Source organism: Coturnix japonica, chromosome 6 (genome assembly GCF_001577835.2).
Source record: "Coturnix japonica isolate 7356 chromosome 6, Coturnix japonica 2.1, whole genome shotgun sequence".
In the NCBI taxonomy this organism is placed as follows: domain Eukaryota; kingdom Metazoa; phylum Chordata; class Aves; order Galliformes; family Phasianidae; genus Coturnix; species Coturnix japonica.
Genome location: NC_029521.1, coordinates 13,010,639 through 13,032,793, shown reverse-complemented (window position 1 = coordinate 13,032,793; position 22,155 = coordinate 13,010,639). Strand labels below are relative to the sequence as shown.

General features: G+C 40.7%; 1 protein-coding gene across 4 annotated transcripts in view; it reads left to right on the top strand.

Annotated features, from left to right (window-relative positions):
• Nucleotides 1–432: 432 nt before the first annotated feature.
• The window catches only part of VCL (vinculin), a 52,623-nt gene continuing 30,900 nt past the window's right edge, over nucleotides 433–22,155 (top strand). The window contains exons 1-2 of one of the 4 annotated variants that reach the window (XM_015866528.2): nucleotides 433–890; nucleotides 18,204–18,274. In XM_015866528.2, coding sequence (XP_015722014.1) covers nucleotides 723–890; nucleotides 18,204–18,274 — 239 coding nt within the window. In that variant the 5' untranslated portion in view covers nucleotides 433–722. The remainder of the gene's footprint in view (nucleotides 891–18,203; nucleotides 18,275–22,155) is intronic. The other 3 variants (XM_015866529.2, XM_015866526.2, XM_015866527.2) reach the window with 3 other exon arrangements.

The following is a 22,155-nucleotide window of genomic DNA, read 5'->3' as shown; positions in this document are numbered from 1 at the left end:
CGCAGGGCAGCGCTCCGAGCTCGGAGACTTCACTAAAGAGCCGTGAGGTGCCTGGAGAGCCGCCTCCCCTCGGCACAACGGCCCCAACTCGCACCGGCGTGGGGGTAGGAAGGGGAGGGAGCGCCGGGCACAGGAATCCCGCCGCCCCCCGCCGCTATTCCAGCGCCGAGGCTTTAATCGTCTCCTTATATGGACAGCAGAATGTCTGACGTCACCTCAGCGCTGGGAAACCAGCCACCGCGCAGCCCGGCTTGGAGGCGGGGGCGGGCGGGAGGCGCTGGAATGCTGAGTGCTGAGCGCTGAATGCTGAGCGCTGGGTGCTCAGTGCTGACGGACGCGGGCTCGCACCACTGGGAGCGGCGGCGGCAGCGCGGCCATTGGGCCGGGTTGGCGGCGGGGGCGGGAGCGGAGGGGGTTGGTTGTAGCGCCTGAAAAGCCGCCGCCTGGCTGCGGAGCGGCGCCAGTGCCGTGTGGTGCCGCCGGAGGAAGGCGGGAGAGCAGCGGGTTCGAGTCCCGGCCGCACCGGGAACCGGCGCTCCGTGCCGCCGCAGCCCGCTGAGGAGCGAGGAGATCGGGGCGGCGTTGTTTCCTTATTTCTTTCTCGTTTTTTTCTCTCGGCCGAGGCCGGGGCTGATCTCCGTGGGGCTCCAGCCCGCGGGAACAGAGTTTTCCAGGAGTTTGTGCGGACTTCGGGCTCCGGCCCCCCCCGCCCCGCCGCCGCCATGCCCGTGTTCCACACGCGCACTATCGAGAGCATCTTGGAGCCCGTGGCCCAGCAGATCTCCCACCTGGTCATCATGCACGAGGAGGGGGAGGTGGACGGCAAAGCCATCCCGGACCTCACCGCCCCCGTGTCGGCCGTGCAGGCCGCTGTCAGCAACCTGGTGCGGGTAAGTGCGGCCGGCCCGTCCCCGCCTCTCCTGGCGGGGCAGCGCCCCTCGGGGCTGTGGCTGCGCGGCTGCCCCCGCCGGGATCCGGCCGGGCGGAGCGGGGCTGGGAGCGCGTCCGGAACGGGGATCGTGTGGGGCCTGCGGGGCTGGGGCGGCTCCGCTCCTCAGCTGCGGCACCGCGCTGAAACGCCGCGGTTATTGCTATTTATACCGGCCGCTTCGTGCTCGCCGAAATGCCTCACAGATGTCTTATGTGTCTGGTGTGATTCGTTTCTTTTCTTTCTTTCTTTTTTTTTCTTTTTTTTTTTTCTTTTTTTTTTTTCTGTCTTCGAAACTCTTGTTTTGAAGAACTGGTCTTATGAGGAGTCGCTGAGGGAGCTGGGGTGGGTCGTTCAGTCTGTAGAAGGGGAGGCTCAGGGGGCGCCTTGTTGCTCCCTACAACTCTCTGAAAGGAGCTTGTGGAGAGGAGGGGGTTGGCCTCGAGCTGTGCCAGGGGAGTTCAGGTTGGAAAACTTACTCTGTGAAGGAGTAGCGATACGTTGGCACAGGCTGCCCACGGAGGTGGTGGAGTCACCGGCCCTGGAAGTGTTAAGGACAGATATGGTACTGAGGGACGTGGTTAGTGGGCACAGCGGCGATGGGCTGATAGATGGGCAAGATGGTCTTTTCTAATTCTAATAATTCCACGATTCTAAATGTGTCTGCTGTAACAGGCAAAGTACTTAATTTACTTATAATTACTTCTAATTCTCTCCTGGAGAGGAAGGAAAGGAGGCTGGGGGTGGGGGAAGCAAGGTTGTGACAGTGAGGTGCGTGGACAGAGGCCAGCTGTCCATGCTCAGCACTGAGCAGAGCAGCCCGGAGCTATGGCCAGAGGGCAAAGCTGGGAGCTGCTGCTTGCCATTTCTGCACAGCCTTGAATGAAAGCCACTCACTTCCCGCAGGCAGAGATGGTGGGTCAAAATCAAACAGAATCTAGGATTCTTGAGGACGGCTAAACATAGCGTAACTTCTCAAGGTACAGGTATCTGCAGTATAGACGCTGTAGTCTGGAAGCGCATGACTAACATGTTTGAGATGTTTTCTATGTATCCTTTTGTGACTTACTGCATCAGAAGACTAGCAAACTCTTGCAAAGCAAAAGTGTCTTGTTTGATGTGAAGAGCAATGGAATACAGTAGTCTTCAGTTCCTTTAAAGTAATACTTGTGCTTCTATTAGGTTCATTTATGGACTCTTCTGGATTCTTTTTGAAACATAACACACTTCATGCTCACTATTAATCCTGTAAAAATCCTAAGCTGTTTGTAGGAAGCATTATCTCATAGCAAAAAAGTTTTAAGTTGGGCTGTAATACTTGTATATGGTTAAAATACTGCATCACCGTTAACTGATACATTCATTAACACATGGAAATAATGAGGCTTGCAGGGATAAGGAGCTGTCAAGATGAGTAATAAGTGATGTCTTCATTAGATTTCAGTCTGCAGTACTTTCAATGCAGTAGTAGCTCCTCACTTTGAGGTTCTGTAGTGCAACTGTTGCTTCTGGTCCCGTGACTCTGTGAGTTCTATGGGATTCGTTCCAGAACAGTTGCAGCTTCAGCTGAAACTCCTGCATTCTGATGAAAAGTGCCCTGCCTGCAGCACTGAACTGCTGTGGTAGGTGCTCTGGTTGTATGGGTGTTCAGCTATGACGTATGAAATGCTTTTCCTTTAAATGAAGACTTCAGATGTAACTTTGCTTCTGTGCTTAGTCTGTCGCACTGAGTTGTATGATTTTGTTCATTTTTCTTATGCCCCACCATAAGGAAGCTCAGTCTCAAAAAGTAGGACTTATTTCTGGAATCCAGAAATAGAATCAGTTTCTTTCTGCAGCCTCCTAATGCCAGATTGTCTTTCATTTGAGGCCATTGTGTTGGAAGCCTCTGATTTTTCTTTCCTTGCCTGCCAGCTAAATAAGAAGAAAGGCTGTTGAATACAATTAGTGTGTTAATTCACAGAGGGCCAGTAGATGCGTAATCCGAGGTGGTGCTTAAATGAAAGATGTCCTGGTTTGGTAGAATACAGCTTTGACTACAGTAAGAGAAACACAGAAGTGAAGTTCTGTTTCCCATCCAAAGCTGTGCTTTCAGTGCATCATTCCTAAGTGTGAAGATAATCAGTGAAACTGCAGCTTCACAGAAGCAGAAATACTTGTGGTGTTTTATTTTTTGCTAGTTTTCTAGTGGCTTCACAGCAGACGGCAAAGAAGAAAAGGCCAGTGCAACCAAGATGGTAATGTGGCTGGTAGCTTTCTTTGTTCTTTACTGTCTGCCCAGGCTCCTTCATGTAGTGTGAGTATCTCGAAGACTATAGGATGGTGAGCACTGACCAGCAGAGGTTGGTTTATCAGTGGAAATGTGTCACACACGGCAACACCGTTCTCCAGCTCACTGGCCTTACTATGCGCAGTACAGACTCCATAGTTCAGAGGGTGCAAAACTGAATCCCTCTGACTATTGCATTAGTAAGTAACTGCTGGGTAGCAGTGTTTGAAGAGCTGAGATCTTCACTTGTGCAATGCCTCGGAGATGTGCTGTGTTGAAAAATGGGCTAAGAAATAAGATGTCTCCTTCAAAGATGGAGCCCCATGCAATCACTTTTTTTTCTCTGGAGTTCATTTTGTTGATGTTCTTGAGTTACAGATGTGGCAGTGTACTGTATCCAGGTTGGAGTGGAATTTGATAGGTCTTCTGTAATATACTAAATCAGCTTTTTCTTTTAATTTTTTATTTTATTTTATTATTATTATTTTTTAAACTGAAGATCTTAATGCTTTTATTGGCTGGTGTTTGGAATGGATGTGTGCCTCTTAAGGGAGGGCTGGGGTTTGGCTTGGTATTTCTTGTAGCTAAAGATGTACCACAAAAATGACAGGATTGTTTGGAGGAAAAAAATTAGTCAAGTTCAATAGGCAGGGAGTAATTTGGAGCTTGCCAAATATACTCCAAGTTTAGTGGGCAGTAAAATGAAATCTTGAGCGATCAAGCTTCACTTGAAGGAAATGAACATTACGGTACTTCAATGGTTTTCTAATTTCTTTAATAAAGCATTAATCAGATTTATCTTTTTTTTAGGAGGTACTTCTGTTGAAGATGACTAATGGCCACGAAGTGAACTTAAACCTTTCATACCCTGTATAAATAACATCCCAGTTTTGTGGAGGGGAAAAGTAACTCTATGTTCTAGTAGTTATTGAACAGTTCTATCTTCAGAGTAATGGTATAATGCTGCAAAACAGAGGAAGCATATTCTGCTTTGCCATTTTAAGCTCCATTCACTTACTGCCTTGTATAAATTCTGATTTTCTCCTGTTTAAGGTATAGACTACACTTGTCACTTGTCTCTAGTGTTTCAGAATGAGCTGCTTCGCAGCAGAGCCCTTGCTGCTCTGCCAAACATCAGCAGTCCCATAGGATTAGACATAGACATAGTCCCATCAAGCTGAGCTTGTCAGATGGGGAATAAATTATGTGCACGATAGAGGTGAATATGTGAGGAGGCTTAAGTACACGTAACTTAAGTGCAGAAGTGGTATCAGTGGCTCAAGATGGTGCTGACTTTTTTTTCAGGGCTGAGTTGTCTTACCAGGTCAATATTCTAAAAGATTTGACTTCTTACTTGAGACCAAATGTTGGACCATTAACCAGTGTTGCTGTTTTTCACCTTGAGTGAGTTTAGTTCATAAACTGGTTGTAAGTAAATTTGTGTTCACAAATGAAGTGTCTGAGATGGTTTGGTGAAGAGGGCTGCTTGGAATGGTCGTCATTTCCTTTAATTGATGTTCCAGCTGGTGTTTTTCAATCCTCTGTGTTACACATGCTGTTCGTTTGCATTTTAAGTTATGAATTGTATAACGTTTGCATGCATCCAATTTTTATTACATGAACTCTCATGGAGAAAAGTTGTTTTACTGTTTACTGAATGGTTAAGTATTGCATTGCTTAGAAATGCACTCTGGATGCTGTGATGAGCCTCTGTTCACTTACTGAGATTTGGAAGCTCATGAAACTATACCAGTGTCTTTCTGCATCAACAACAGGTACTGTGTCAGGTCAGCAGTGACCAAAGGTCTCTTAGGTTCTGAGTATTTAGTCTTAGTTGTGCTGCATCAGATGTTTCCCTTAAGTCCTACATGCCCAAGCACTACCTCACCATAAGCTTGACATGGCTGCCTCAGAACCAGTGCTTAAAAAACGAGTATGCACCTCTCCCACATTTTTGTTTTCAGTGTATGCATATCAGCTGTCCTATCTCATCCTTGTGAATGAGAAAGTTATTGTCTCTAGTAGTCAGTGTATTCTGGGTATATCCATAGGCCTTTCGCAAGTGCAGGAAGTGACAAAGGCTCACGGGGCTGTGCAGAAAGAACTGTGTATTTTCTGTGGATAGTCTGAGAGTTACCTGCCAATGGCTGATGCCCATTGGCCTGGAAGTCACTCAAATGAATTTGTGGAAGATGCAACCTGCCTTGAAACCCTTGTTGTAATTGCAGCAGTAAAATTCAAATAAATTGCTAAGCATAGCTAATGTGGAGAAATGGTGCAGAGAATGGATTGGGAAAACAGTTTCCTTGTCCCCAGGCTTTCTCCTGGCGGAGCTGACTTACCTGTATCTCAGGGTGCATGAGAGGAGCGAGCTGTTGGGGAAAGCTTAGTGAAATGATTATTTGGGAAAGACATTAGCTTGCTGTACTGTTTTTTAGAGCCTCATTGAGGAGAATAGAAAGAAGAAAACAAAATGTTGTGGTTTTTTTCTTTTTTTTTTTTTTTCTTTCTCCTTCCCTTTAAAGTCTGCAGTAACATTCAGAGGTTTTTTTGGTCTTGTCTTTTCCTTCCTTGCTTCCTGCCATACTGATAAAGTGGCTTGTTCAAGCAGCTCATCTGAGCTGTACTGTGCCCAAACGTTTTGCCAAATGGCAAGTTGGTAGGAATGCTAGAAGTGCCCTGAAGATCTCATGAGAGAATTGACCCTTTCACTGTGTATTTCTATGCTGCGTGTACATATAGTGGAAACCTGTGATTACTGTTGGGTGTTATTTATTTTTTTAATGCATACAATATGTATTTGCTGACCTTTGAAAGAACTTCATCCTACTTTGGGGTATCTTTAGGACTTTGGTGTTTTTTTTTTGTTTTGTTTTTGTTTTTGTTTTTTTTTTTTCAGCCTATGGGAACAGTGGCCATATGTTCTTATTGGATGAAACCAGTGAGGATGTGTGCATGGAGGTGGGCTAAAGAAAGTGTGTTGAATCAGAAATAAGGCAACCTTGTAATAACTTCTTTCTTGCTTTTATCTGTTAGGAGTCATCTTTACACAAGTGATAAATCAGTTTCTAATTTGAATAGAAAAATCTCTTTGTTCTGTTATGCCTTCGGAGACTTAATTTATACCAGTCTTTTCTCTGAAAGGAATCTTTTGTTCTGTTTCTTTAAATGTGCATTGAGATAGTGAATGCCTTCATTAGTAATTACATGCAGCTTGCTCTTGGGCATAAAAACAGAGTATTATTCAGTTGTGGATAGATAACCTTAAAGTGGTTGGCTGGACTAAAAAGTTCCATATGCCAACAATATGGTGTGCACCACTCCTGGAATACGCTCTGGAACACTCAATGCTGGCTTTTTGCTGTGAGTGTATTTCAGCTGTTAAGTCCAAGAGTCAAGGCTAAGGTGTTTCTTCTTGTTCCGGACTTCTTGCCACTTTTGGGTTATGTTTCTTCTTTGTGCTCTGAAACTGGAGGGTGTTTCTTCTCCTCATGGTTCTGTCAGCCCGTAGGCATGAATTCCTCTACAGTTTTATGAAAGGAATGAACCAAATAAAACATAGTGAGCTATGTTTTACACAGAACATAGAAATGTGTAGCTTCAGAACATCAGGAGGGTAATTTGCTTGTCTTTCACCTTCCCAGTATAGCTGTCATCTGGACTGATAAAACAAATATTCAAGAAGATTTAGGAAGAAAAAGCAAGTAGTGCTTTTAAAGAGCTGTTAAGCAAATGTGGGTGTTAATGCTAGTTATGGTAAGTGCCTGAGAAAGCTAAGTGGTTGTTGGTGCAAATGCTAAGTTATGTTTCTTCAGTTGCACATCTGCTAGAACTCTTAAAACAAATGACACTTCTGCCCATTACTTTTCCAAAGGACGGAATGGACTGGTTTGGCACTGCCTTGAGTGCTGTTTAACTTCAGCAATGGCCTCACCTAGAGTTAAAGACTAATTTTAAGTTCCCATTTCAGTACTGTACAGTTTGAACTTGTAATTCCAAAGCCCTTGTCTGAATGGCTTTTTGAGTCTTTCTGACATTGCATTTGAGGAAAAAAAAATACAAAGGCAGCTACTACTGCTATTTCTACCTCTATAAAGCAAATCAGACTGGCAAATGAGATTGTAAAACTCTGAACATTGCTATAGGAGGTTGGCCTTTTCCTTTAGTAGCAAATTCTGTTCCTTCATTTTGTCAGTCAAAAGCAGAGGAATGCTTGTTGCAGAGCCTGCCTCTGTAGCCGTGGTTTTTTATTCTTGTAAAATGTTAACATTGCTGGCATTAATGTTTTAACATAACAATAGGAATTCATACTAGATAGCATTGACATGAGTGAATTTGGATATTAAAATCTGCTCTGACAGTATGCAGTTAATTTAGTGCGTGCATATACAGCAGTTAATGCTTTATTGTATAATTTCTTGCTTATTTTTTATGACATCCATCAAGAGAGAACTGAAGTCTAGAGTTTGTGTAGACAAGTGGAAATGCAACACAAAGGGGTGGATGTTGCAGGTGTTTGCGTTTCAGAAGACACTGTGCTTATAAGATGACTAAGTGCATAGAGAATGGAAATGATCAAGAATAGGCTGGATTTTCCATTCAGTAACAAATGTTTCACTAGTAGACTCAAATCTTAATTGGGATGATTCTTCATGTGTAATATTTGGAAATAGGTCCAGCTTGTCCCTGCAGTAAGTTGAGAACGTAGTGCATTTTGAAGTGTGTTTGAGGACTGAATGGAGAATCAGTCCATGGGGTAAAACTTGGCTTTCTTTGCTTTGCCTGATTATTCAGGTCTGCTGAGATATGACTTACTCTTGGTTATGTCTTGAGACCGGAAGGCTTTTTGTGGAAACACTGAACAGTTTTCTTCCACTTGGAAAGAAAACTGTATTCTGAATTAAACAATATGCTGATGCTTCAGAATAATTACTTTGATTCTGAGTAATGATCTGTGAATAGCAATACTGGCTGGTGAATGGGGAGGATGAGGGAGCGGGAGGGGAAAAACGACCACTGTAAATCCCAAAACCTTAATAACTGAAATTGCCAGCTTGTGTTGACTGTTTGGTGATGTTCTTGAGAGCTCTCCTCACTGAGAGAAGATGTTAGAGCAGTTTCCCAGTACCGTTACTTCATAGATTGGGTGGGAAACTGGTGGTTATGTCAGGGTTCTCAAGGAAAGAACGGAAGACAGAAATGAACTATTACTGTAGTAAACTTGTATGCCTTGTTACTGTTGGTTTAGCATCCTTACAAAGAGCCCCACATTAATAAAATGGCATTTTGTGTTCTGTCAGTTGTTACACCCACATCACAGTAAACGTAACACTTAGCACTTAAAATATGTTTCCTTTGCTCCAGAGTCTCAGGGAACTTGGGCTGCTGAGAGTGAAGTCTTTTTGGTGAAGTCCTTTTGTGAAGAGGACATTGAGTACTTCACCTTCTTGGTTTTGTCATCAGCTGTTCAGCAGTGGACACACATTTTCCTGGATCTACATTTTGCTGCTGGTGTATGTACAGAAGTGTTTGTGTTATTGTTGCCCATTGTGTTCCTCACAAAATTTAACACTACACGGCCTTTAGGGTTGACTGCATTGCTTTGTATTCAAGTAGTATCTCTATTTCTCCTGAGTCACCTCTCTGTTTTTCTGCTTCTTGGATGCTTTCTTGTCAATCTGGAGTTTAGTCAGGAGTGGTGTGTTTTTTCCCTAAGGCCTTCTGCCATCTTTAAGGTGGACCATTCTCACCTTAAGAATTGTTGGTAAGGTCTTGACCTCAATTCTTGACTCTGACCACTCTCACCTTAAGTGCTGATGAGTGCGTAAAATAAAACCACAGCATGAGAGAGAAGGTTCTTATTTCTGTAACCTCAAATTGTTGGGGGCCACTTTGGCCTGTACTGGGTAAATTGTGGGTACTGCCCTAAGTCACTGTGTGATGGCAAACAGTGACAGGTTCTCTTCTGCCTTTAAAGTACTTCTGTATTTCTTCTTGCAATTTTCATTGAATAGTTCTTCTGCAACGTAAGGAGCAGGTGCACAGAGGTGGTAAACTTGTTGAAGGCGAAGCCAGAACGTCCACATGAACTTTCTTGACTATTTCTAATCTTAATCCACTTCCTAGGCATTAGCTCTTAAGTGGCAGAAGAGTCTGCGTGCTCCTTCTGTCAAGAAGGGATGCTGTCAGAAGCTGTCATCTGGAACATTAATTGTTCTAGTAGCATTACTTCTTGTACTGCCTTCATGGCTTTTCTGTGTCTGGAGGAGGCGGCGTATTGCAACACAATTTGAGGAGGGAAGCATTAATAGAACTTTATTCTTATTTGGGCCTTGTTTTGTTTGCCTGCATAATTATTTCTTCAGCAGGTGCAGAAACTGAGAATTGAACCACACTGGCTCTTAATATGTGTGAGAGCCAGATATCTCATAGGGATTGTCAGGAGTGGTTGGGTTGGTTTGGTTCCTGGTGACCACAGATTTGGTTGTTTTGAACAATTGGTCTGTTCATTTAAGAATTAAATGTTTACTCATAGGCGATGAATGGTTAATCTGTTAATGAAATGTAGTAGTATATAATTGAATCAAACAATTATTGCCAAGTTTTAGCTACCTACAAGTTAGCACTTCAAACCTCTCCATTAAAACTCCATGGATACCTTGTCGCTTGCAGGGTATCTCTGTGGAGTCATTTGAATGCACTTAAAGTTGCTAATGTTAACATGTATGAGGTACTGAATATTTATCTTAAATGCTATCAGTATAAAGATGCTACTTTAAATATCCAATTAGAGGATACTGGAAAGATGACTCGCTGCTGCTGTTTTTCATGGGGTGTCAACTTGCTTTTAAATTTTAAACCCTTTTTTTTTTTGGTTTTGTTTTTGTGAATTTCTTCTGAGTTTTCCATTTCAGGCTTTCAGTATTTGTGGATGGATTTAAATATCCTTCAGCTGGGTCTGCAGAGCTGATTTCTTTTTTTCTATTAGGAAGGTCACACAACCTACACGGGGATAATTTTTAGTATCAAGTATAAGAAAATATTAATTTCTGTGGAACTTTCAAAACTTCAGATGAGAGGACAAGGTAGTAAACCTGTATTTATTGGACTATGCTGAACTTAACTTTCGAAAGCCTAGCTGGCTTTTTAGCTTGTACAGCATAATGCTTGTGTTGAATAACAGAGAGGTTAAACAAATGCAGTTCCTCAAAGTTCACCAGAACAACAGTAAAAAGGTCAGATTTTATTTAGTGTGATGTGACTAAAGTGACGAGCGAAAAAAAAAAAAAGAGGGTTGTGAAGGGCCAATAACTGCTAAACCACCAAGTTGGCTGTGGCAGCTGAAGTACTACTTAAATCTTGGCCATACTTAATTAAAAATAAAAAAAAAGCTTTTTTCCCTCCTCTCTCAGAAAATCAAGGGGTAAGGTTGGGAACTTCACTAAATTTTTGTCTGGTTTCAACTTAACTTGAATCTTTCTCTGAAAAGGTAATTTCAGTAAGCATAGCACTTCATTTACTTCTGTTAAGTTAATACTGGAGAAAACCTGCATTCCTGAACTCCCTTAGCTGACTGCGCTGGCACTTGGGCTGTCAGCCCAGCCCACCCCCCATGCAGCAGGAAGGAATGTATCTCTGTTGATCTGATTCCCTTCTTCCTCTGCCCTCTGCTTTGTGGAGTTTTGTTTTTTTTTTCAGCACTGAACTATAGAATATTAGATGTTTCATCTCTCAATTGCAAGCTGACTTGTGGTCCTGTAATTTTTAATGTGGGTAGGTAGATTGTCTGACTGTTCTTGAGTATTGAAGCCCTGAAGCAGTTCAGTGACTTGTTTGAGGAGCCACAGCTTGGCCATTGTTGTGAAAGACTCTTGGATAGTTCTCTGCAAGAGGAAAAAACATAAAACTTCCCTGTGAATGACTTTTGCTTGAAAATACTGATGATGCTGATAATTAACCATCTAAGAGTATAGCATTAGAGGAAGTAAAATGAGAGGTTTTGTAAGCTTGAGGGATCTAGCTTTTACTTTTTAGTCAGTTTTCAAGCTGGCCTGAAATCTTACATTTATTGTGTTTTGTTTTCAGTGTGATGGTTGTTCCAAAGAGTTCATTTAGTTCAGTTGCTTGTAAATTCAGACCAACTTCCTCCAAAAGGACCAATGTGTTGGGGAAAAGTAAGCTTCTAAAAAGATGTGAATGGCTACCACCTTACCACCTACTGCTTTAAGTGGTAGCAGTTATATACTATCGTGTGCTTAACAGTTTTCTTCTGATGAAAGATGCTTTGTTACTGCTGGCAATTTATCTGTGGTTATTCCCATGGAAGTGGCTCACATTCCTGCTGTGTTATTTGTGGAGCTGGTAAAAATGGTCAAAATTAACATGGAAAATAGTCATATATTTTGAAGTATTTAACTTATGCCTGTGTTTGTTAAAAACCAATATATATATATAAATTTTTATGAAGGCCACCTACAATTGTCATTCTAATGAAGAAAAAGCAGCCAGGGCAGAAAGTCCATTATTACCTACATGAAGTTTAGGGATCGTCTCTCTGTCCAGTTCTATGTGTTCTATATTAGAAGTACATATTCTTAGAGATCACTCTACTCTGCCTTGAAAATGCTTTTCTTTCCCTTGAACTGACCTATGAACATTCTGTGGGGAAGTTTTTTGTCTCTGTTGGTGGTAATAAGAAATCTTTTGGTTTGTTTGACTAAACACATGGAAGGCATGGAGGACCAGATTTGTACATCTTAGTTATGTGGAGGGGGCAAATTCCTTGTCTGTGAGTTGGGTAATGTTTTGGTAGTATCAGATTGTCAAAGAACATGCAAATGTACCAACAGCTTAATTGTGCATGGTGGTTGCTTGCTGTTAAGTTAGGCACCTGAATAAGGAGACAATTTAGCTCTCTGGTATCATTAGTTATCTTTCTAGGGCAGTAGTGATTAATCTATTTGTACTTCAGCAGCAGGATTTATAAGGGATGCTGTGAGACTTGTTATGATTCACAGGTCTGGGTGTGTGGGAAGGAACTGGATGTGATTTTCAAGTCTGTGCTGTTTGGTATGAGGAACCTTTCTTAGGCTTCCTTCTAAGGTAAAAGTAGCTAATTCAGCTGTGAATGAATGTTGTTTCTGGAGGACAATTAGTATCTTATTCCTCCAGATGCGTTTTGGATGTACCCAAAGGTCAGAGCTGACTGTCTTATTATGTTGAAGTGGAGTTATAATTTGTCTTAGAGGAGTTTTTAATTCAGAAATGGGAATAATTCTGTGAAGTCTCACATACTTCAGCTCAGTAGATGCTTTTGTTTTCTTTATGTCAAGTTATGTATCTTGGAACTACGTAAAGCATTCAAACCTCAGCCTTGTTATCAGTACAGAATTAGTAGACGTTAGCAGCATGACTAAAAAAATGTTTTGGTATCTATATTTTCAGTTTGCCATATGGTTTTTCCTTCATACTTATGTATTTTACTTGGACAGCAGGATTTCCTTTGCCTCAAGCCAACTGAATTTGTCTTAATCTCCAGTGCAGACAGGTAGGTCAGCTTGCTGCTATTAGGGACCAGATGGCTGGAGTGTTCTAATTTACTTGACTTATTGCCAGAGGACTTTGAAACTATGCCTTGCTATGCTTGGAATGTAGTCCACAGGGTGATCATGAGAAAACTGGGAGCCAGTGTAGAGCATCCATTTTGACTGAGAGTCAAGGGGCTGGACTGTGATTCAGCAATCTTCGTTTTTGTCTAGCTTAAAGGGAAAAAGAAGTTGTCCTATTGACTGCTCAACTATGTGCATTGTTTCTTTGACATAACCTGGAAGCCAGAAGACAATTGAATTGTTTCTTTAGATTTGTATTTCAACCTTTTATTGCACTGGCTTATTCTACTACAGGTAAGAAAAATAACTTAGTTTAATGCATGTTAAAACAATATTCACTTGAGCAGCTGTCTTAAAAAGATCTTAGTGTAATAGCATGGAATATCAACAACTGGATCTGCTCAATACTGTAAATAAGAACAAGAATCTGGAGTGCAATACAAATACTATGGCCTACAACAGTGAAAGAAAACAGAGCACTGAGTACCCTTTGTTTCTCTTTTCCTGCCGGGGCCCTTTGCCCCTTCTCAGAAGTTCTCCTTGTTAATTTAGCTCAAATGGCTGGTTTCACAAAGGGGAAACTCAACAATTGTGAGATGGTTATTGAGCCCACTGAGACAAACTGTCCCTGAACTCAGTTCAAGACAAAGAACTGACTTCGTTGGCCTTCGGGGGTCAAAGCCTTGTGGGGATGGATGAACTCTATGAAAGGTATGGATGCCATTAACTTCAGTCATCACTTGATTTAAACTATTATGTGTAACCCCCTGAGACTGTAAGTGAATTGAAAGTGCTTTCACAAGGAGATTTTGTAATCTCTACTCTTTATTATTTATTTTTTGATCTGGCCTCAAAAACGTTCTCCAGAAAGGAGTAGGCACAAATCTGGCATAATTTTGGCTGGCTTCTATTGCTGTTTAATGGGTTATTTATGTTCTTGACATCTAGGCCCATGTTACATCCTGGAAAAGCAAAGAGAGAAAAGGACCAGCCAACCCTATTTCAAAGTTACTTAAGATGTTATAGCTCATCTTAGGATTTCAGATGTTGTTGCAGAGAAATTCATGAAGCTGAATTGATTTAGAACAGATTTCTGATGTGAGATGTAACAATGGAAGTGTTACTGTCCTTCCTGGAGGCTAGCATTACATGGAAGGATGCATAACATGTCAACTAGGTGTGACTTGTGATAAAGTTCCTTATATGGCATACAGACTAGATGACTTTATTTCACAAGTACTCTGAATTTGTCAAGCAGGAGTTTTACTGTAGTTTATTCTTTGAGAGAAACTTCAAGCTCAGTTGATGTTAGAACCAGGGCTGTAAGTGTTCACTGAATTTTGACACAGGACTGTTCTTGGGCTTCTAGATAAAATAGATCTTTAGGAATGCTGCAGAAGCTAATTTTTCTTACTTTTTAACTAGGGAAAATAATCTTTATCTACAGTGTTTGAGTCCTTGTTAATGTCAGTAGAGACATTAAGAAGAATACTTAAATTTTGTGCCCCTCTGTAGTGGAAATGCTGGGTCACTGCCTGAAATAGTGATTGAGCACCTGGTGGGAAGGCAGGGCCAACCCAGGGATGCTCAGGTGCACGCAGTGGAAGCATCCACTCCCTCACAAACCTCACTTAAGGGTCGGTGGTGGAGGCAAGGGCATCACTTGCTGGAGGTCCCTGTGTACCTGAGGCCTTCCAAAGGTAAGCAGCTCTTTTCCTTCATCTTTGCATCTGCAGGTGCTATGTTTGGGCTAATTCTCATTTGCTGTAGCCAAAGACTTTGCCACCCTGCTATTATTGCTGTACTTTCTATCCCATTGTAGCATTACACATTCCGCCCACAAAAAGAAAACCAACCAAAACACCCTCACTCTGAAAAAGAAGCAGCATCACCAAAACCCAAGCAATCAACTTTGGACTCCCATGTTAAATGTGCTGTGATACTAGCAGCGGGTGCTTGTTTCTAGGAGGAGTGGGAAGACTAAGATGCAATGAGATGTTTGCTCAAACCACAGCAGGATACCACAAACTCCTAAAGTTACAGAAGCTGAAACTGTTTCCTCTTCTTGCTGGAAGACTGTGCTTATCTGTATCCAGCAGGCTGAGAAGATACAAGAGGGACCTTTGAAAGTCTACTTGTTTTTTCTGTGGCAGAAACGGATACGACAAAACTGAACCTGATCAGGAAGTTTTCTTCTTTCTTTGCCATGGAGAAAATAAGCTGCAGCAGGAAAGTGGGAGCATGTTGACTGGCTAGTGATGAGTGGAAAATAAGAGTGCGTAAATTCTACAAATAAGGTTGAAATCTGCAGGCTGCAGGAACTCTCCATCTTGTATCGGTCCTTCTAGCTGGAAGTCTTTTTCCAGCTTAGAAGCCTTTCCAGTGGTCAGATATGCCCTCTGCTGAGTGTGTCCTGTTTCCATAAAATTTCTAGTCTTTCAGTCTCATGTTCCCTGTTGTTAAGTAGTGAGGAAATAGCTCATTCTTTCTTTATCTTGATGCAAGACAAGTGCCTTTAATTCAAGTCACTACCTCCAGCAAAGAGAATGGAGATGAATATGGACGTTTTGAAGTTGGAACAATGAAACTGTCTTAGTAATGTTTCTTTTCCCCTCTGCAGTTCTGGGCTGATAAAATCTTAAAGAAGTGAAGATCTGGTTACTGTGTTAACTGGTGAAGAGTTACTTTGGAGCAGTGGGTAGAAGCCAATTAATTATTATTAATAAGCAGTAATATTAATTTCATGGAAACTGTTCCCTCCCAGTTAGTTAGGGGAAGATTAATGTAGGTGAGAAGTGTATCTGAAGCAACAGTTGTAATCCTGTTTTTTCTACACTTATACTGTTGGATAGAAATAAAACAGAGGTTCCCATGGTAACTGTTCCTTACTAGCATGAAGCTCTTCAAGCCTGCCTACCTAAAATAGGGGATGCATAGATATTACATCCTAATAATAACCCCCTCCCAATTCCCTTGGCAATGGAGTATTGTTAAGGTAGAATGAATCTCGATCTTGTGTTGTACTGCCATATGTCCATATAAAGTTCAGTCTGAAGGAATGGTTTTCTGTTAAAACAAGGAACAACACCACCAGAAATCTCACGGAAATGCTTAACCATAAAGCTAAAAGGGAAAACACACAAGTATTTTTGGGGCTGTGTATTTTTAGTTACAGATATGGCTTCATATTTTGAGAATTAATCTATTAAATGGTGCATGGTGTGTGTTGTTTTCTTGTCTCTACACCTTGATTACAAATGGAAAGAAAAATTCAGAGAGACGTTAATGCAGAGTTATGTAAATATGGAGTACTTTCAATTGAGTCGCAAGGTTTTATGTTTAAACAGTCTTTGTAACTGAGACCTCATGGGAACTACCCCCAAATTTTGTCTTGTCTATGAGATTTGTAGTGCTAAGGATTCAACAGGAATGCTTTTGTGATGAACTGGATGAGAAACGGACTGATTTGAGCATTTAGAGTAAAGGCAGTTTCTGTTTGAGGAGTTCTGAGATTAAATCTCCTCACAAAAATTAAAAATGGAAGTGGGTTCATCCTGCGCGTTACTTTAACTGGAAGGCTGAGGGTTCTAGGTAGGCATATTAAGGAATACCCCTGTCGAGATAATGCATACGTGTTATAAGATGTCAGTGTATCTATAACTAGTAGGTAATGAACTTAAGTCTATCTTCTGAAGAGACTTTTCAGACTGAATGAAGAGGTATTTTTGTATAGGCTATTAAGCTAGCAGTAACTTATATGAACTGTGCTGTAATTAAAACAGAAGTTGTCTCTTGGTTGCTCATGTCCCTCTGTTCAATATAACATAGCAAGCTGAATGCCCATTTTTAGAAAGCCCTTCAAAGAGCCTTCTTCCCATAGTTGCAAATAAGCTTTCCTACATTCTTTAACAAATATATATCCTCAAAAAATATTCTATTGAAAGGAATTGAACTGTACGCAGGTTTGGACTAGTTTCCAGTATGTTGCCTCCTCCTGTCTGTCCAGTGTGACTCCACAGAGTTCAGGCTTTATGCAAATGTTCCTTTTCCCTGTGTCTTCATCATGCATGTGCACAGTACAATAAAGTACAATGGAAATAACTGCAACAAAACTGGTGTACTGTCCCTGGCTCATGTAACCGTGCCCCAAGAAATGGAGCTTGAGTTGCATCTGTAAATGTACTCTTGAGGCACTACTGTGAAGTCTAGGAGTCGTGGTAATGCTGCAGTGCTGTGTGCGCAAAGTATGACTTACTGGGCTACAGGGAGCACAGAAATGGAAAACCTTTGTAAAACTGAAGGCTGTTAATGTCTCAGCACTTTCCTCCATTACTTGGAAGTATCCACAATAGTACTTGCAAATGTAGCTCTAGTTAATTTAAGAACTGTAGGCTAGATTGGATCGGAATTTGAACCAGATAGAGTTTTGGGGCAAGTGTATATGTGTAAAACCCCTCTGAAAGAGGGAAAAGGGAGACCAAAGAATGGGCCCAGCAATTTTGGCAAATGGAGTGAGTGTGTGGCTAAATGATGCTTCTGGAGAGCTGTGCAGTGTTTCAATTGGCAAGTGTTATGTATGCTGGCACACTGCAAGTTCTGTTAAAAAAAATCCAGCAAAGCCTTGAGTACCAGCTGATGGAGGTTTTTTAGTGGTATCTTGTCTAGCTTGAGCAGGCCTGGCAGCTCTTAAGGCATGCTAGTGTCTGGGTTAATGGCCTTCTGCTTTGTGGTGCCTTTCTGAATGGCTTATTCAGCTGGAAAATACAGTGAACAAAGGAGCTGGAAATATTTTGTCAAGTTGGTGATCTCACAGTCTAGAGAGCCAGCTAGCAATTATAAAGACTTCTACTGTATAACACATGAGTTAGTATATAGAAAAGCCCAGATCTATCACTTGATTAGCTTCTGTGTAATTATTTCTGTCTCAGGGTGGTGTAAATGTGAACCGTGTTCTCAGTAATTAACTACGTTTTTCTAATAGAGTGGGCAGGTTCATTAGCTAAATAGGGTTTTCTTTTAACTTGGAACTTGGTTTCTGACTGGTGGGTTTGGAGGGAGCAAAAGCTGCGGAGATAATGGATATTTGTTTGTTTGTCTAAATTTTCTTTCTTCCCCAATGCAACTAAATGCAGCAAACATAGTGTTGTTTCTGTGGAGAATGAAGAAGGGTGTGTGTGTGTGTCCTATCAGTGGAGGTGCTGGAGGGAGAGGACATAGGAATTTCTAAGGCAGTGTACTAATTTGGTGTGTAATGGTGTCAAAACAAGATGCAACAGCAAGTAGCCTGACTGTCATGAAGTACAACTACTATTTTTTTGGTTGTTCTTGTTGCTCTTTGTTTTCATCTGGGCTTTTTGCTGACATTCTCAATCTTAAATATAACTTCTTTTTCCTGCAGGTTGGAAAAGAGACTGTGCAGACAACAGAAGACCAGATCTTGAAAAGGGATATGCCACCAGCGTTCATCAAGTAATCTCATTTTATTGTAAAGCTTCTGCTGTTTGTACAGGAAACCTGTTCCAATGATGAGTCAATGTTACTCACTTCTGCTGCACAGATTAGAAAATACTCTTGTTTAAATAGTTCTCTTTGGAGACTTGAGGCTGACCTTTTCCTGGGATTGCTTTTTCCACAATGACTTTTCCTGTTAGATATGTATCCTCAAAAACAGAATCTAGGGTTTATCTTCTTTTACAAGTAAGAGATTTCGGATTAATAACTACACTTAATTATATGCTGTTTATACTTTGCTTAACAGTTTTAGAGGCAATATGGTATTTTCAAATGTTTTGTGTTAATTTGGTAGGCATGTTAAAGTGGTTCTATACCCAGAATATTTGTCAAGGCATTGCTATGTCTTCTAAAGCTTCCCAGGGGAATCTGGGGAATGAGGTTTGTAAGTCAAACATAGCTTTGAAGCAAATGATCTCTTCTGAGAAGGGGAGTTAATAGATTCAGAACATTTCTTCTTGCTGCTTGGTGAGTTGTGTATGAACGTGTAACCTTGCTTTCTAGGTTGTGTAGATCTTTTCTATGATGTGTTGAGTTTTTAGTTCATTTCCAGCTTCTTGTTCACTGAAGTAAGGGATTAAGGAAGAAAAGTCTTCTCAATTGCTACACTGCAATCAGTCTTTGATCAACATGTATCAGATCCTGGAGACTTACATAGCTCAGTTACTGTAAAAAATGAGATACAAGTGCAGCTGAATAGTACCATGTCATACTGAAAGCAAAGACATTCTCCAGCAATTCATGACTGCTTGGACTGTAATATAACCATAAAAAGTGGGATAAAAAGCTGTGCCACAGTAATGAAATACACTGCACGTTATACTCAATATCCTAAACGCAGTAACGTGAATTGTGAATGACCGATGGCCTTTATAAATAACTACCTGTTGCATTTGTGGTTTTGTTAATGTGAAGCTCATATCAAAATGAGTTTGTTTCTGTTAACAGTTCCTTGCTAGTGCTGTAGAGCATTCTAGTTGTAGTGCTGTAGGAACAATCAACAGTTATGAGTGAGCTGCCAAGGGAATTGCACCTGTTTCTGTATTAAGGAAGTGAAACAGAAAAGGGTTATTTTTCTTTTGAGGGGCAGGGTGTTTTTTTTTTTCCTGAAGTGCTGATTCAGAAAGTCGCAGTCCTCTCTAAGAACTTGCACTAGCACTTGCCTATGGGATAAGGAGCAGTCTGCATGCACTCGTGCTACAGTCTCTGTGCATATTTTTCCCACTCTAAATTAACACCAGACTGGAGGAAACCTGTCTTTGATGATGATCCGTTGAGTCTTGTTAATAACTCAGGTTTTGTCTTGCTTGAGATTGACACTGAGGGTTTCTAATGAGTATGTATGTTGGTTATATGTCAGGTTTTCCAGTATGAGTGTGATTGCAGCAGAACTATTTGTTGGCTGCTGAGAAGCTGTCATGCATCCCTTTGCTTGCCACTGACATAAACCACATTGGAACTACTGACTTAGAGTTAAAAAATGCTGTTCTTTATCTCAGTTCTTTTAGTCCTGAGGGAGTATGAGTAATGCCTGTAATTTTTATCAGATGTTTTGCAGTGTATTTTTGTTACTTGTGCCTGCGGCTTTTTCCATCTTTACATTAAAATTTTCACAAGATGAAGAACAGTGTGACACACCTGGCTGGTCATAATAAAAAACTGTCTGTATTTAACTTGAGCATTCAGACTCATTACATTAATTGAGCAGAAATGCTTTTCTATACCAGTATGATTTCTGTTTGAGTTGGAGCTGCGTTGCTGGTCTACTATATTAAGAATTCAGTGTTAATCTAAATAAAAAAAGCAAATCTGAAATAGTTCTAAACTGTGAGTGATCTGAATTGTGGTGAGCTTACTCACTGTGACTTGAGTCATCACCAAACATTATTCAAACATCAAAAGCATTGCTGACCATTTGAGCAGTCATCATTTCATTTAGCATTTCAGTGCTAAAACCTAAAAAATAAAACCAACAAAGGTAGTTCAGCATAACCTGATTTTGTTATTTTTTGCTTCAGTATTACAAAGATGACAATATCAAGAATGAAGCTGATTGACTATTGAAAATAGTGTGGGTAGAAGTAGCATGACCTGTGTTAGTCAGCTCCATACAGAACTTGGCTGGTGTTAACAGAATTCTATTGTAATTAATCCTCTAAAATAAATACACTTAAAATAGTTTCATAAAAAAAAAAAAAAAAAAAAAAAAAAAAAAGTTGTAATATTATACAGGGATTAGGTTGGATTGGCTGTAAAACTGAGAAAATGCACAACGTTATCTGTTTGACGTATGTGCAAATGTTAAATCCTCTGCAGCTGGGGGTGTAAATTGAAAGAAAGAAAGAAAGTGAGGAGTGTGTTTTCCTGTTCTTAATGGGGGAACAGTTTTAGAAAAACTGGATGCTTTTTCACATACATCCTTGAACTGAATATTTAAGGAGTATCAGCTGACTTAAAAATAACTGCATTTACATGTAAGTCTAACTGGCACAATTTCTCTGTCTTTACTTATGCTTAAGTCTTCAGTGCAGGTTATGCTGCAGTGTATGTGTGCCAAAGTCTAACTTTCAGTGTGTTGAGTAAAGTGAACACAGTGAGATCATAGGGGTGATTTATAGAAAGGTGGAGGTGAGTTATACTAAGTTAGATCATATATTGGTCTTGCATTATTCCAGATGTTCAGCTGACTGTCCCTACCCTGTGAATCGGTAGACTTCTTTGCCAGTGAGGAGATGTCCCACCTACTACTGGCTAGTAGTTCACATAAGCAGTTAATGTGAAATGTTTGATTGGCTGAAGCTTCTTGCCAGAAGTCCTTACAGAAAAAGGCTTAGTCTGTCTTTTAGCTGTTATTTACTTTTAAGCACACCCCTGACACTCCAAGCAGTACTGTGTAATGCTAAACAAAAATAGTAAAATGTTGTTATGCTAAAACTGCCAAATGGCTCATTCTGTTTGATTTGCTGAGAAGCTGTTCCAAAAGTGGTGTTCTCAGTGTTATCAAGATCAAAACAAAGCACTACTCAAAAGGAAGCAGAGCAAAAAGTAAAATGGGAGATGCTTTCATGGTGTATTTTAGCAACTGAGCTTTTGTGAAGAATGTTAAGAACAGGTTTTAATGGCTACTGAAAGTATGTAGGCATTTTGACCTATACAAGAAAATTAAGTTAAATTATATGCGTATATCTAAAAAACCAAGCATCAAAATGCATCTTACTTAGTGAACTTAGCATTTAAATGAGGTGTTGTCTGATGTTGAGTACAGTTTTGTTTACGTGTCTAGCAATTATTTGGCTGTTTTCTTTCTTGCGTTTAGATTTTTTATTTATCAATATATCAAAATGAATTCAAGTATTCCTGCTGTACTAGTGTCTAATTTACATAATATTATAGCAGGTGTGAGCTTCTTTATGATTTAGTATTCTGGTCTTCTGGTACTGGAAGACCTCCAGCTCTGATGTTTTTTGAGCATCCCTGTTTCACTTCTCAAACTAGAAATAATTTCTATTGTCAGGTTCTGAATGTATCAAGGAATAGGTGATGGTGGCAGCTCACAGAAATCATTAGCATTAATTAACTCACCTCCGCATTTAAAAAAAAATAAAATAAACTTGAAATGTTTGTGTCTTAAAATTCCTATATAAGTATGTGTATATCTGAAGTTTTCTTCTCTCTGGCTGTGTAAACTTGAGGTGTGGTTTCTACTCATAAAGTACAAAGTCGTAAAATAGCCAAGATGCTGTGCCTCAGCAGTGCTTTAAAGAAGTTTTTGGCTGAACATTCACCACAGCAATAAACTTCTATTGAAAGCTTGGCAATATGGTTAATTTTTGTGAGGA